General features: G+C 38.1%; 1 protein-coding gene across 3 annotated transcripts in view; it reads right to left on the bottom strand.

The window, feature by feature from the left end:
- Positions 1 to 624: 624 nt before the first annotated feature.
- The window catches only part of LOC109046698 (mitochondrial glutamate carrier 1-like), a 33,556-nt gene continuing 20,136 nt past the window's right edge, over positions 625 to 14,044 (bottom strand). For all 3 annotated transcript variants that reach the window (XM_042750233.1, XM_042750235.1, XM_042750234.1), the window contains 9 exons: positions 5,678 to 5,750; positions 5,199 to 5,324; positions 4,836 to 4,891; positions 4,413 to 4,503; positions 4,206 to 4,324; positions 3,581 to 3,773; positions 2,547 to 2,701; positions 2,394 to 2,469; positions 625 to 2,285 (listed from right to left, as the gene is read on the bottom strand). In XM_042750233.1, coding sequence (XP_042606167.1) covers positions 2,126 to 2,285; positions 2,394 to 2,469; positions 2,547 to 2,701; positions 3,581 to 3,773; positions 4,206 to 4,324; positions 4,413 to 4,503; positions 4,836 to 4,891; positions 5,199 to 5,324; positions 5,678 to 5,697 — 996 coding nt within the window. In that variant the 5' untranslated portion in view covers positions 5,698 to 5,750 and the 3' untranslated portion in view covers positions 625 to 2,125. The remainder of the gene's footprint in view (positions 2,286 to 2,393; positions 2,470 to 2,546; positions 2,702 to 3,580; positions 3,774 to 4,205; positions 4,325 to 4,412; positions 4,504 to 4,835; positions 4,892 to 5,198; positions 5,325 to 5,677; positions 5,751 to 14,044) is intronic.

Here is a 14,044-nt window from a genome sequence, read left to right as displayed (position 1 = left end):
TAGATCATGCAGTTTTGTCATGTTATTTAGGTCCACCAAATAGAGTTTGCCAATACCTCAGTTAATCTTTAATTAAAAAATTAAAAACTGTAGTTGTTTTGATATGAACTGTTTGTTTTAAAAATAAATGTAATTGAAAATTTCACATTTTAATTAAGATTATCAATTATTTTGTTACCACTTGTATTCCATGCTACACAAGCACCAGAGTTAAATGGAAATGCCACTTCCATTTGTAATTGTATTACTATCAAGCAGGAATTACTGTATGCTTTATTATACTGTATTACTTTAAATACAGAGGTCAGAAAATAAACCAATTTTTATTGTAAATTACATTGTAACTACAATGAATCTCATTTTTCAAAAAATGTCATTTAACACATAATTAACAGTCATGCTGGCCACATCGGCACTTTAAAGCAGGACTTCATTTTGACTTGTGTTTCTGGCATGAAATGCACATCAGCTGCAAGTGCATGCTATGCAAGAAGCGCTAGGGCAGAATCAGGCTAACGTTTCATCTGCAGTGCACAGTTTGCACTTTTCACCAACACAGATGTGTTCTTAGTTAACACTCACCAAGCACCAATAATTATAACCTAAATCAATTTAAGATTAAAGCGCACATAATACAATATCCACTGTATAAAACTTTTATTCTATCTATTTTGAGCTAAAAATAAAGGCAAATTTTATACTTCAATACTGATAACCTCAATGAATTTAGCCTGAACTTAGTTCTGAGTTAGTTTTGTTAGGTAGATTTCTTTTTTGTTTTTCATTCATATCTCTGAACACCACTTACAAAGCATATCAGTCATTTTTACATACTTCACGCTTATGGATTGTGTTGTCTATTTTAAATCATTGCCAAATTTATTAGAAATGTTAATAGAGCACAGCTTATCCAAAAAAACATACTTTTGTGTCATTCCAAATAAACAAAAAATTAAAAAAAACAGCTGAGAACTTTTTAAGAAACTTTTTGAAATGTATTTGCATGTACTAACAACAAAATTGTGGAATTAACAAGAAGAAAACACATTGTTTTTAGTTATGGTCCTTGTGTCAAACAGTTTTGTTCTATATTTCTTCCGTTTAGCACACTCAAATACCCAGTTTCTGGAATGGTTCAAGATTTTTACACACACTCTTAAGTATGACAGTTTAACAAGGTTAGGTGGAACAGAATGCCTTTTAATTCTGTAAAAGTAAAGCCTTGCTTCAGCAGGAATCAAACATCCTGTCTCTGTGTGTGTCTCTTCAGAGTCGTGTACTGTATATTGTATAACAATGTCCTCATAGGTATGCCTCCATGCTAATGTCCACATTATTCAGCAGTGACTCTTATATTGTGCATATACAAAACCTCACAAGAAAGGTAGGACAGAAACTGTTAATGAAGGACATATGTATATAAAAAAAAAGATATTGCATGATTTTCTGGCCCTTTAAATGCATGAGTCATAGCCATAAGCTTTCAAATCAACCCTCACTGAGGATAAATCTGACCTCTCTGACCATACATTTCCAAAGAAAAAAAAAACAATCATGTGCAATGATATAGCTTCCTGAATAAGCCAGTTGACTATGCTATAGGTAGCATGTAAAGACATGATCTTAAACTCTAAGCCCTTAACAGTCTTCTCCAACAACCATTTGTTTCAACACACTAACAATTATACAACACAGAATAGTTTGTGTGAGATGGTGAATCTGTCCCCTCATGAAAAAAAAAAAAAAAAAAAAAAAAAAAAAAAAGGTATTGGGGTGGTATACACCTTCGTACCTTACACAAACATATTAATGCCTAGTGGTACATATTAATTTTGAAAGAGTACTACCCCAGTGACAACTTTTGTACCCTTTTTTTCTGAGAGTTTATGATGTCCTATAACTTGGTGTATATAGAAACATTTAAACTTTATACAGTATGTGTTTTCCAGATTACTGTAATGGTAGATTTGGGTTATATGTTTATTTATGACCCAGATTTGAACAATTTTGCCTTCTCATACAAATTATTACAAATTGTCATGAGAACAGGTTGGTTTGTTCTCAGTTAAATAGTCGCATCATAGCTGCGTTGGTCTTTAAAGTTTAATTCAGGTGGTTTCATAGCTTAGACAGAGTAAAGGTTGAATGGGGTTTGTCCCAAAAGAAATTCCCCAACACCGATGAAGTAAACCACTTGAGCAATTCCAAAGAGTGGAGCAATGACCAGCGCCCTGCAGCCGGCACCCTTCAAAAAAGCAGTTGGGCCTTCTTTACGCATTATCTTTCTGTATGGACAAAGAGTGGGATCATCATTAACACAGCCGAAAAAGAAAATTGCATTAATGGTTAGTGATTCTTTTTCCCCAGTATGTCCATTAACCAGGTTGCTTTACCTGATGCAGTCTGCCACACCATTGTAGGTTTCTTCGTTTGCACTTTTATTGAGTGACTGCAGCCGGGTTTTCACAACTGGATAGAGATGGGATCAACTTTAGTCTTTGCACATAGACTAACATCTACTCAAACAGCAAAACCTGAAGACTCACCATCACAAGGACTGACTGCCACAGCCGCTGTACATCCAGCCACACACCCCGAAATAAATGACCAGTAAAAAGGCACATTGTCATCCTCAGATGTCTTTCCCAGCTTGTTGATGTGGGCAAACAGCGGAAAGTAAACCACAGAGAAAGGGATGTCCCTGTAAGAAGAAGACCCAAGGTCTGTTTTACTAATGTCTCAAAAGATAACTTGCCCAAGTTGGACGTTCATGGATCAGCATCCTTTGTCGAATGTACCTAGCAAACATATACAGCCCTAGCCCCCCAACTACCCCTAAACTGCCCCGCAGCCAATGCATAAATGTCTGCTACAATGCATAAAAGGTCCTAACATAATCTGACTCAAAATTTAGATTGTTTGATGGCAATGTTGTTCCAGAACCACCAAGTCCAACTTGGGTCGATCATGCTACACCAGGGGTGTCCAATCCTGTTCCCGGAGGGCTATCTTTCAGCAGAGTTTAGTCCCAGCCATAATTAAACACACTTGAACTAGGTCTTTAGGATCACTAGAAACTTCCAGGCAGATGTGTCGGAGCAAACTCTGTAGGAAAGTGGCAGGCCTTCATGAGCAGGAATGGACACCCTAGCTTTACACCAATAATTGTGTGGTTTTTAGTTGAGTGGATTGAGCCATTATTAAAGTGACGTGACATACAGCAATTCATGCTCTGCTTTTTAACCCATCCAAAGTGCACACACACAGCAGTGAACACACACCCGGAGCAGTGGGCAGCTATTTATGCTGCGGTGCCCGGGGAGCAGTTGAGGGTTCTGTGCCTTGCTCAAGGGCACCTCAGTCGTGGTATTAAAGGTGGAGAAAGCGCTGTACATTCACTCCCCCCACCTACAATTCCTGCCAGCCCGAGACTCAAACTTGCAACCCTTGGATTGCAAGTCCAACACTCTAACCGTTAGGCCACGACTGCCCCCCACTGTGGTACTTGAACCAGAGTTTAAGAAGAGAGATTGAATTTAAAATAGATTGCTGTAACATTTACTGTAAATGCTGGTCATACCTCATGAGGGTTGCTGCGAGTCCTTTGTAGAGTCCTTGGATGCCCTTTGTGCGAAACAGTTCCTGGGCAATCTGAATGGCTGACACTTTCCTAATTGAAGACACAGGACCCACATTGTACGAACAGTTCAGGACCGGACTGGCTGTCCCAAGTTTCACAGTGTGGAGCACGGGTAACTTTCTCTGCTGGGCCGCTGAATGTAAAAGATGGCAAAGCCTGTCAAGTAACTTCCTGTAGAAAGAATACCTTACAAATCAGTGGTTCTAAACTCTGATCATATGGATCCACCTCTTTAAACATTTTGTATGTCTCTGTTATCTGACATACTTAGTTCATCGAGCTCTCTTCTAATGAGCTGATGATCTGAATCAGGTGTGTTAAAGAAGACATACAAAATTTGCAGAGCAGTTAGTCCCCAGTACTGGAGTTGAGAACCACTGGCTTAAATCATACAAAATGCAAAATTTGGGGCATTTTCAACAAGTCTTAGATACAAGAAGGAGATGAAGTACAGGAGGAAATATTCACCGATTTGATGATTGATTACATCATGAACATTGAAGGTACTGAAAATTGAAGACTGATCGTAATGGAAGGTGAACCTGGGTCAGTATTCATGCCTCACCAAGTCGTCCTGCATCCTGAAGCTGGATCTTGAGCATTTCCATCGGGGTTGTGACAATGACCTGACACATCCCTGCCCCGCAGCCAGCCAACATTTCCTGAAACACGCTCAGTTTGAGTCTGAAACACAGGTGAGGATCATTCAACCCTTCCATTTAACTATTATTGAATATTATACAATTTCCTGATAGAAGCGGAGGGAACGTACTCTCCCCTACTGAGCCGCTGACGGAAGAAATCATTGGCGGCCAGTTTGATGGCCTTCTCAGGAGTCACCAGTGTTAGGTTGACTGCTGCACCTGTAGGGATTTTGGAAATTTTAGAAAATTTTGAATGAAAATTTTGGTAATGAAAAATTAACAATTTTGGTAAGTTCAAAAGTTTAGACACTGAGACAATACATAATAAATCAATGAAAAACATTTTTTTGCAAACTATATCAAATACCTAAAAGTAAGTCACAGAAACCAACAGCTTTGGACTGGATTGACTTTGGATTGGTGTCTCTTTATGCAAATGGTGTAAAGTGCTGACATGCAAGTTATGCTGCATCATGAAGATGTCCTCGGGGGGCTTTAGATTTTAGGAAAAAGTGAAGGTCAAATTCTAACAAATTTCTAAAACTACTTACCTCTGTACATTCCAAAGTATCCCTCACATCGAACAGTCTTAATCAAACAGTCCATCCTAATCAAAATAATAATATGTTATTGTTGTCTACTGAGTTAAGCCACCATTCTAAATCTACAGTATAGAATGAATACGGAATAAGCCACACCCTTTTCACTAATCTATAATGTTCTGAGAAAGAAAAACGAGTTTCAGGCCTCCATGACAGGTAATTATCTCACTTACTCCCAGGAACTCTCTTTCTTAGAAAGTGTTGTCTTTTTATGGTTGAGTGAACTTGCAAGTGTTCAGTGTAGGGTTAAAAGTAAGTCTTTTTTGCTTTGCATTGAAATAAAAATTTTGCAATTGTGGAATGCAAACATACATGTTCTTGTAAACCCGTTGGCTTCCTCTTTGGTTCTGGAGTCTTGTCTTGGCAAGATCTATAGGAAACACACAGGTAACACCCACCAGTCCAGCAACTCCACCATTGATGAGTTTTGCAGGGAGGCTTAAAAGAAACAAGAAAGCAAATGAATGAATCAATACCGCAAAAAAAAAAAAAAAAAAATCTAAGTAATTGTATTCCTAATGCATTCATTCACTCCTAACCCATTCCTCCATTTAACAATGATGCAAAATCAAGGTATTGCTTTGTAGAAAAGGTCAAAGAAGCAAGGCAATGTCAGGTTGACACATTGATTAATTATTATTATTTATTAATTGCAACACTTCCCTTTTAATATGTTACCATCCCAGTGGGTATAAGAGTATAAACTGATTAACTCTACCAATACCGCAGCATCAAAAGGGTTTTTATTAACTGCACCACAACACACAACAAACAGTGGTTCTTGTTCATACCTGATTTGTTGTTGAGCCATGGTGAGAGGTTTGTGGTTTGGTTAGAGGGCTGTGGTAGACAGAAGCGCAGTCACTGTGCAAAGCAGCAGAGAGAGGTTATATATGGTAACCCCTCCCAGAAACCTCAGGCAACATCGGTCGTTGCCTCCCTCGCTGTGGTTCTCCACTGTGACTGACTGCACGACCAATCAGAGGAGCAGGGTCTTCTTACAGTAAGCATGCAATGAGACACTTCCACTACTGCATACACACTTGCATGCGTGTGTAGGGATTTTTGATAAGTACATTTAAATGCATTTATAAGTTTTAGAAGTCTTAGTCTTTGGAAAAAAAATAGAAACGTGTTCTTACACGTCTAGAATGTTCAACATGAATGACTCTATTTTCTTTGAGATTTTCTAAAAAAAAAATTAACTGTCTACTGTCACAAAAACTTCATAGTACAGATTTTTTACTTTTATTAAGCAGTATGTGAAAAGTGTAAGTTACCTGTACATGTTCATGTTGATTTTATCTTCTGTTTTATATACTTCAGCTTTTATTGTGGAGAAATGTTAAAATGTTAACATTGTGCAAGAATTTCTCTAAAACTCAAATTTTCATATATATATATATATATACATACAATATATATATATATATATATATATATATATATATATGTACAGATATAAATATAACATTATATATATATATATATATACATACATACATACATACAACTACTTGAGCAAGAAACAGGTACATCCTTATAAATTGTAATATAATAGTATATATAAATATAAATAGTACAGATCTAAATATAAGTTTAATGTTCCTGGATGGCAATTGAAATATTATATTTAATCTTTAATCTTACTTAATCTAATTATAGATACACCAGTAATAAATATTTCATAAACCACTAGAGATGGAAGCAATAAAGGTCAAATAAGTCAACATAATACATTATAGATTTAAATGATAGATTTTGACTCTCCAAGGTACACTCTCTTTAATGTACATATTAGAGATCCATATTTTTTATTTATAAACATACATCCAAGGTACTTGCACCATTTTAGGTAGGCTAAAATGTAAAATGTCTAATTTTGAATAAAATGGGGCTGTTACACTAAATAACGCATAAGTGAAAACATATATACAATAAAATGTAGCATATGTATATAATTTAAACATTCTTGTACTCGAGAAACAATAACTAACAAATATTTATACAAAGTTTTGTTTGAACTTTTATAAATGTTGACTGAAATAACATTTCTTTAACTTAGTTATTTACATTTTAAATTTTTTTAATAAAATTTTCTTGTTGTTTGCTAAATACTAAATGTGATTTTGCACAAAATTATTTATTTATTTTGACAGTATACTCTGTAACAACCTGCAAAACAAAAAAGGTTTATACACTCTAAAAAATGCTGGGTTGTTTTTTCAACCCAAATGCTGGGTTGAGACCGCTGGGTAGGACGTTGGGTTGTTTTAACCACAGACTGTATAAAAACAGGTTTTGAGCCAATTTGGGGTTGAAAATTGGTCTTGATCATAACCCAGTGGTGCTGGGTTGTGAACGCGGACGTGAAAGACAGCACACACGTCACGTTAACATCGGACGACGCCAGTGCAGGAAGCAGCCATTTTCTCAGTGTGAAAGAAGTGAGAAGTGATTGAAAGACATTATGGTAAGTAAAGATTCAAAGGCCAAATTTCATGAGGCGGAAGTAAAAGAGATTATATTGAAAAATTCGCAGACGTGGTTTTCGCCTCAGAAACGGAGGTTTTAGCTGCCTCTTTTACTGAACGGAAGAGGTACTTTTAATATAACGTCCGTGAGTGTCTTATGTCATATTTACATAAGATTTTACAAAATATGCACTTTTTTTTTGGTGTTAATAGATGGTTATCAACACATTGGTTACGGTTACACTCATGTTAATTTTTCATGGTTAAACTGAATGTACGTTAGTTTCCTAAAGGAAACGGCATTATGTAATAAAGACTAATTATTTTGAGGCTGTTGAAGTGGTATTGTTAAAAATTGTTAAAAGTAATGTTTTGCATGTAATATTTCAGACTTGTTGAGCTCGTGTCTTCATTGTGCCCGCGCCAAGAGTTAAAGACACAGAAGTCTGCTTGTGTGAGGAGGAGGCAGTTTTCTCAGCTTCATCTTCTTTTTTTTTTTTACTAAGACTAAAAGAATGTTTGTTTTTGTAGATGTTGAAAGCCAGAGACAAGATAACTTCATACTTTTGAGACTGATGTGAGTTATTTTTAGAAAATAAATGTTTCTGTTGTGTCCTGCCTGTTTACTTCACATTTTGATGCAACAACAGTATGATTACATGTTCATATTTTATTTAAACCATTGATGTCTTTTTTTTTTATTGGAGAACTCAAACCAACTTTGGAGTTGTCTGATTTGGAGAGTCATCATTCTTGGTCTACCTTTCTTAAAGGAATAGTTCACACAAAAAATCATTTACTTGCCCTCATGTCATTCCAAACATTTTGTCTGTCTTTACAACACAAATGAATATATTTTTAATTTTCTCATAATTTTTTGTTAATCCATTGAGAGTCTAGCTAATCAGTATTTTCAAGCCTTATAAATACAGAGTTACTGTAGAAGTAGTCCATTCCGATATTTATTAATGAATAAATCTTAAATTATATGATAGCGAAGATGTCTGTTCAAAAGAAAATATTGGTCTCCCACACTTACAATGGAGGACAAAAATTAAGAGAATATTAAATATATTTATTTGTGTTCCAAAAATTAGCAGAGTTTGTTTGAGTCTGGAACAACATAGGGGAGAGTAAATTATGACCATTTTAATTTTTTGGTGAACTAACCCTTTTAAGAGCAGCCCTCCACGTACATGAAAATATGTGAGGCATGTGAATGTCATGTCTGTTTTAATGTTTCAGTAAAGAAATAGCTTTCTGAAAGCATATATTTATTCAAACAATTCAATCACATGCCCTCACACTAGAGCAGCCATTATAGCATTCTAGAGCGCTGTGGTAGACAGAGACATTAAACAACCACACAAAGTGTTGAAATTATAAAACAGACTATTTACCTATCCTTACTGATGTGAATACACCTCTATCTAAAAATGGATAGAGTTTAATTAAATGTTTTCTTTTTTCCAAATATTTTTCTCTTTGTAGGCCACTGATGAAGAGCAGGCTGTGACTGGGATGAATGCTGGTCAAAGAAGAGAATGTAATTTCCTCTAAACTGATGCAACAGTGGTTTTAAAGGGGGATGCTGCCCTGGATGATGTAGAAGATGTCACATGCTGTGCTGATGGGGCTTATTCATGACTACATCAGTTATGCTAAAGAGATCATGAAATTTGACAGTGATGCATGGTCTGTATTCATGGACTATGAAACAAACTGTAAGTGTATAATGTTGTGGTTATTTGTGTACTGTCATGCCAGAATAGTTTGTAAAGAACTTAACTAACTGTACAATTACTGTATAATAGTGTTTTTGTATATTTTTCTACAATATATAAAATTTTCCAAAAAAGTCAAATTTGATCTTAAAAGTTATATTCAACAAATGTTCAATGCTTTATTTATAAACTCTGTAGCTGTTAATGCCATACTTTTGTGCATTTCTTCTTACCTGCATGTTACTTTTTGTCTGTTTTCTCGTTTTTAATAAATATTTACCTTTTGATAGTTATTATTTGTGTGTAAAAGTGGTTTTAAAATGAACAAGATTTGTAGGTTTAATGTCTAGCTCGATTTGGTTTCATTTTAGCCTAGCAATGTAGTAATTTTAAACCATAAAAAAGCAACCCACCATGCTGGGTTAAACATAATAACCCAACTTGTTGGGTTAAAATAACCCAGCGCTGGGTTCGTCCCTTTTTGACACAGCGCTTGGTTGCCAAAATAACCCAAATTGGGTTGTTTTCAACCCAGCAGTTTTTAGAGTGTACCCTTTTTTTTTTTACTGGGAAACGTCTGTAACTGAGACATTCCCTGATGGAGGGAACGGAGACGTTATGTCATGACGACATTAAGGTAAGAGGGAGTTGTGATTCTGCGGAAACCCCTTTTGTATGATTCTGCTCTGAGGAGCAGTAAGCTCAGTATGCATGAATGGTAATTGGGTCCCGCTATTTCTTCAGATTCTATCTCCAATTTTGAGCTCAGTGGCAGTGACATCAGGTAGCTGAGCCGCTTTCTGCCTTCCTGATAAGATGCCTCTATTTGGGTCAAGCCAGGCAGTGCTCCCCTCACCTCAGAGAGTTGTCTTTGAGCCTGCCTCTCCAGATTGAGCATCTGTGGACTTCTCTCATCGAGTCCTCCGCTCATTTTAGCTCCATTGAGTAGCAGCCTCAGGTTGTTAGGCCTCTGTCTGCCTCCCTGTTGAGCCGCTCTCCTTGTGGGTCGAGGTTAGCAGTCCCCTTGGGGTTTTTATATGAGCATGGCCCTCTCGAACTGAGTGTCCGAGTCCCCCTTCTATTTTTGAAGTTGGGCCTCCTCTCATTTGAGTTCCGGATAGAAATCATGCCAGGCGGCTGGGCCATCTCCTGCCTACCTGGAGGTTTGCTTGTCACGTAAGGCTCCTAGGCTGGGTTAATACAGCTTTGTTACCACTTAAGCAATTGTGTTTCTAAATCCATGCTATGGTAAGTGCACACGCTGAGCTTCTGTGCACTTTCCAAAATCCACATTGTGGTAAGTGTGCACACTAAGCATTCTGGGCACTTTCTAAAATCCTGTATGGTAAGGGTTATGCGTTGTCAGTCTCGTTCCCTTACTCTGAGCTGGTTTAGGCCCCGGTTCTCGCCTTGGGCTCCACTCAACTTATGTATCTCTGTTGATACATTTCTGAGCAGGGTGTTGCTACCAAAGATCTGTTGAGTCAGTTCTTTGAGCAGGTTTATTCAGAACTGACGATAGTCCCCCCTGGTTGGCAGGCCAGGGTCTGGTTAGGTTTTTAGACACCTGGCCGTATCCCCTTAAAGGAATCTCTTTCTTCTGATTCCAAGCCTTGAGCTCTGCCCTAGGCTTTGGCTTCCTAGTCCAGTCCTTAACAGGCAAGTTCTTTTAGGGTATGTAGCTTAGACCCTTGGCCGAAGGGGATAATGCCACTGACAGCCGTCAAGACATCCTTGGGGCAACTCTAGTGGTTATGGTAGAGTTGGTACTTAGTGCTCGCCGTGGTTTCTGGCATGCACTCCCCTCAGAGTGGGTATATAGTTCCCCATAAGCGACCCCTAGAGGATGCAGATCAAAGTTCCCTCAGAAGGGAACGTCTCAGGTTATGTATGTAACCATGGTTCCCTGAGAAGGAAGCGAGACATTGTGTCCTCTAGTTCCCTTGCCATGCTTCGGACATAAGCTTCAGATGAAGAAGCGGATGACGTGTTCTCCCGGCAGCCTTTTATACTGTGGTCAAGCTAGGTGATGATGTCATAAGCTGTCACCGGCCAGTGTTATTGTTGTGTTTGCTTCAGACACCGGTCACGATGAAGGCGTTCCTCATAAGCAACCCCTAGAGGATGCAGTGTCTCGTTCCATTGTTAAATTCGTAACCTGAGATGTTCTATGTTATATGACCATAGAATAATTAGAGGTTTTTTTTTTTATCTGTTCTGCTTTTTAGTTATAACCTAACAAATTAAAAATATATTGTGGAAACAGATTGTGATAGTTATGAATTAAAACTGATTTTGATTCTGAAAACAAAAATCACAAAAATCAAAAATTAAATCAAAAATACCTAAATTTTACACCAAATACACACTAAAACATAACAACACTAAAAAACTTTTCTCACAACACAATTCCTCAATTCTTAAACACTCAAACACATCAAACACAAGTACTCGACAAACTGTGTGTCACAATACGCTGCCGGAAGGAACACAGAGTCGAGAGTAATCGAGAGAGTCTTTATTAATCCAACACAGGGGTAAATACAACATGGAACACAGGAGGAAGACACACGTATGTAACTGATAGACCCAACAAAGACAGACTGAACAGACATGGGTTTTAAAGACAGGCTAACAAGGGACTAAGGAGACACACCTTGGAACTAATCAATTAAGGAGGGACAGAAACTGGGTCACACAGAACATGGGGAATGGAACACATGCAGGGAAAACACAACATAATGAGTCCAGGGGTGTGACATTACTCCCCCTTCCCGAAAGGTGCGACCTCACACCGCAGGAACAACAGAGGAAGGCGTGGGTGGGAACTTGGGAGGAGGTTCTGGTGGAGGACTGACTCCTGGGAGGGGGCCAGCGGACAGAGACAGAGAACCAGGGAGGAAACGACGGAGGGAGGAGCCAGGAAGGAGACAAGAGGGATCTGAAGCAGGAGGAGCCCAGCAGGACCCAGGCCAAAGCCATAACAGCCCACAGTAGAGCCGACGGTGGGAGGAGCCATGGAGGAAGAGCCCGAGGTGGAGACAGAGAGCTGAAGAGCCAGGGTGACGGGGAGGATCCAGAGGTCCTAGGCGGAACTGATGGTGTTGGCGACCGATGAGGAGATGTGGATCCGGGAGGCCACGGTGGAGCCAGAGCGACAGAGGACTGAAGTGGAGCCGAGGGGATGAAGGAGCCTGACCGCTCACCCTGGGAACTAATCAATTAAGAAGGGACAGAAACTGGGTCACACAGAACATGGGGAATGGAACACATGCAGGGAAAACACAACATAATGAGTCCAGGGGTGTGACACTGTGCAATTCACAAGCCTTTTTTATGTAACCTAAAAAGTCACATTTTTTAATTGCTCTCATACATTAAAGATCAAAGTCAAGGTAAGAATTTTGTTATTTTTGTTTAGTATATATATATATATGGTGCTCTAGTAATGGTTTTTTTCTCTGTTTATTAAAAAGGAAACCGTTGCTTGTTAAAAGTAGTGAGTGATGTTATAAGTTACAATAAATGAGACTTGATTGATCAATGCAGACATTTTTAGTGAAAAGGATACAGACAGGAGAACCACAACAAAGACTGTCTCTCTTCTGAAGACACTATAGCTGAGTTTTGTATGTGTGTGTATACAGTAGTCAACATTTGAAGTGGATCAAAACCTTTATTCAAAGTTGTCCTAAAACCTAAACAATGCCTGTTCTTGTCTTAGGACAGCTTTGATGAACTTTTTTGATCCACTTTAAATGTTGACTACTGTATATTATATATACAACATTGTTACAAAACCAGCCATATTGTTTATGCTTTCTATACCTGAATTGTGGATGTGAGGCTATATCTCCGCAACGGTTTGGCCAATTGAGACCAAACTTGGTGTGTGTTATAACAAACATGACCTGAGATGACCAGCAGTGTTTCGGCACTGTGCCCCCTAATGGTCAGGAGGTATGAAAAATGCATATTTTTGCTCATAACTTCTAAATGCTTTGGCCAAAAATCACAAAACTGGTCTCTTTAGATTCGGATCATGCCGAATCGAATGATACCCAGTTTTCCCATGTCAGCCATTTTGAGTTATGTTCTAAAATGCTGTATTTTACAAACGCATTAGCGTATTGTTACGAAACTAATTACAAAAATCTTCAGCTCCATACCGACATGGAACTCAAAAAGTTTGGGGCAGCGCTACCTTGTGGTCAAAAGTTATAATAAAATTTAGAAAAATGCTAATAACTTTTGCTAACATTAGCCTATTGTAATCGGACTGATTTTGATAGATTCATTGCATCATGACGAGAACACCGATACCAATTTTACCAATATTGGCTGAACTTCCTTTCCACCATCTTGATTCATGTTGACAACCTACTTTTTCGAACTCCTCCTGGAACGTTGGTCCGATTTTCACCAAATTTGGCTTGGAAAATCTTCAGACCAAGCTGGCAATAAGATGTGGATTTCGCGTCGATACATAAAACGGTTTTCATTTAGCACATGAACAAATTTGCTGGAAAGCTGCCAAACTGCATCTGAGGGCTGTATCTCTGCAAATGTTTGACATATTTACACTAAACTTTGTATGTGCCATTTTCACTTCACACTGACCACGGCACATCAATTTGGTAACAGCGCCACCTATTGGCCATGAGTAATAAACCATTCATTAAAGAGCAGGTCATATGGGTTTTTGAAAAATCTCTCTTTTGCAGTTTATAACGTAGCTATCCTTAAATGAAAACAATCTGCAAAGTTGTTAATCAAAAAAGTGCATGATAAATAAAGATATTGTCTCTCAAAAGAGAGAGTCGGTTCTGAATCGCCATAACGAGTCGTTATATTTTCGACTCTTTTGTCTGTTACCGGTGTACGTCACTGGGTAACACATTTGCATAATCCCCGCCTGCCCTCGAAATACGAACAGAGTCTGATCTGCCCACAAACACTT

Source organism: Cyprinus carpio, chromosome B23, assembly GCF_018340385.1.
Source record: "Cyprinus carpio isolate SPL01 chromosome B23, ASM1834038v1, whole genome shotgun sequence".
NCBI classification, from domain to species: Eukaryota; Metazoa; Chordata; class Actinopteri; order Cypriniformes; family Cyprinidae; genus Cyprinus; species Cyprinus carpio.
This window is presented reverse-complemented; position numbering and strand designations above follow the sequence as displayed.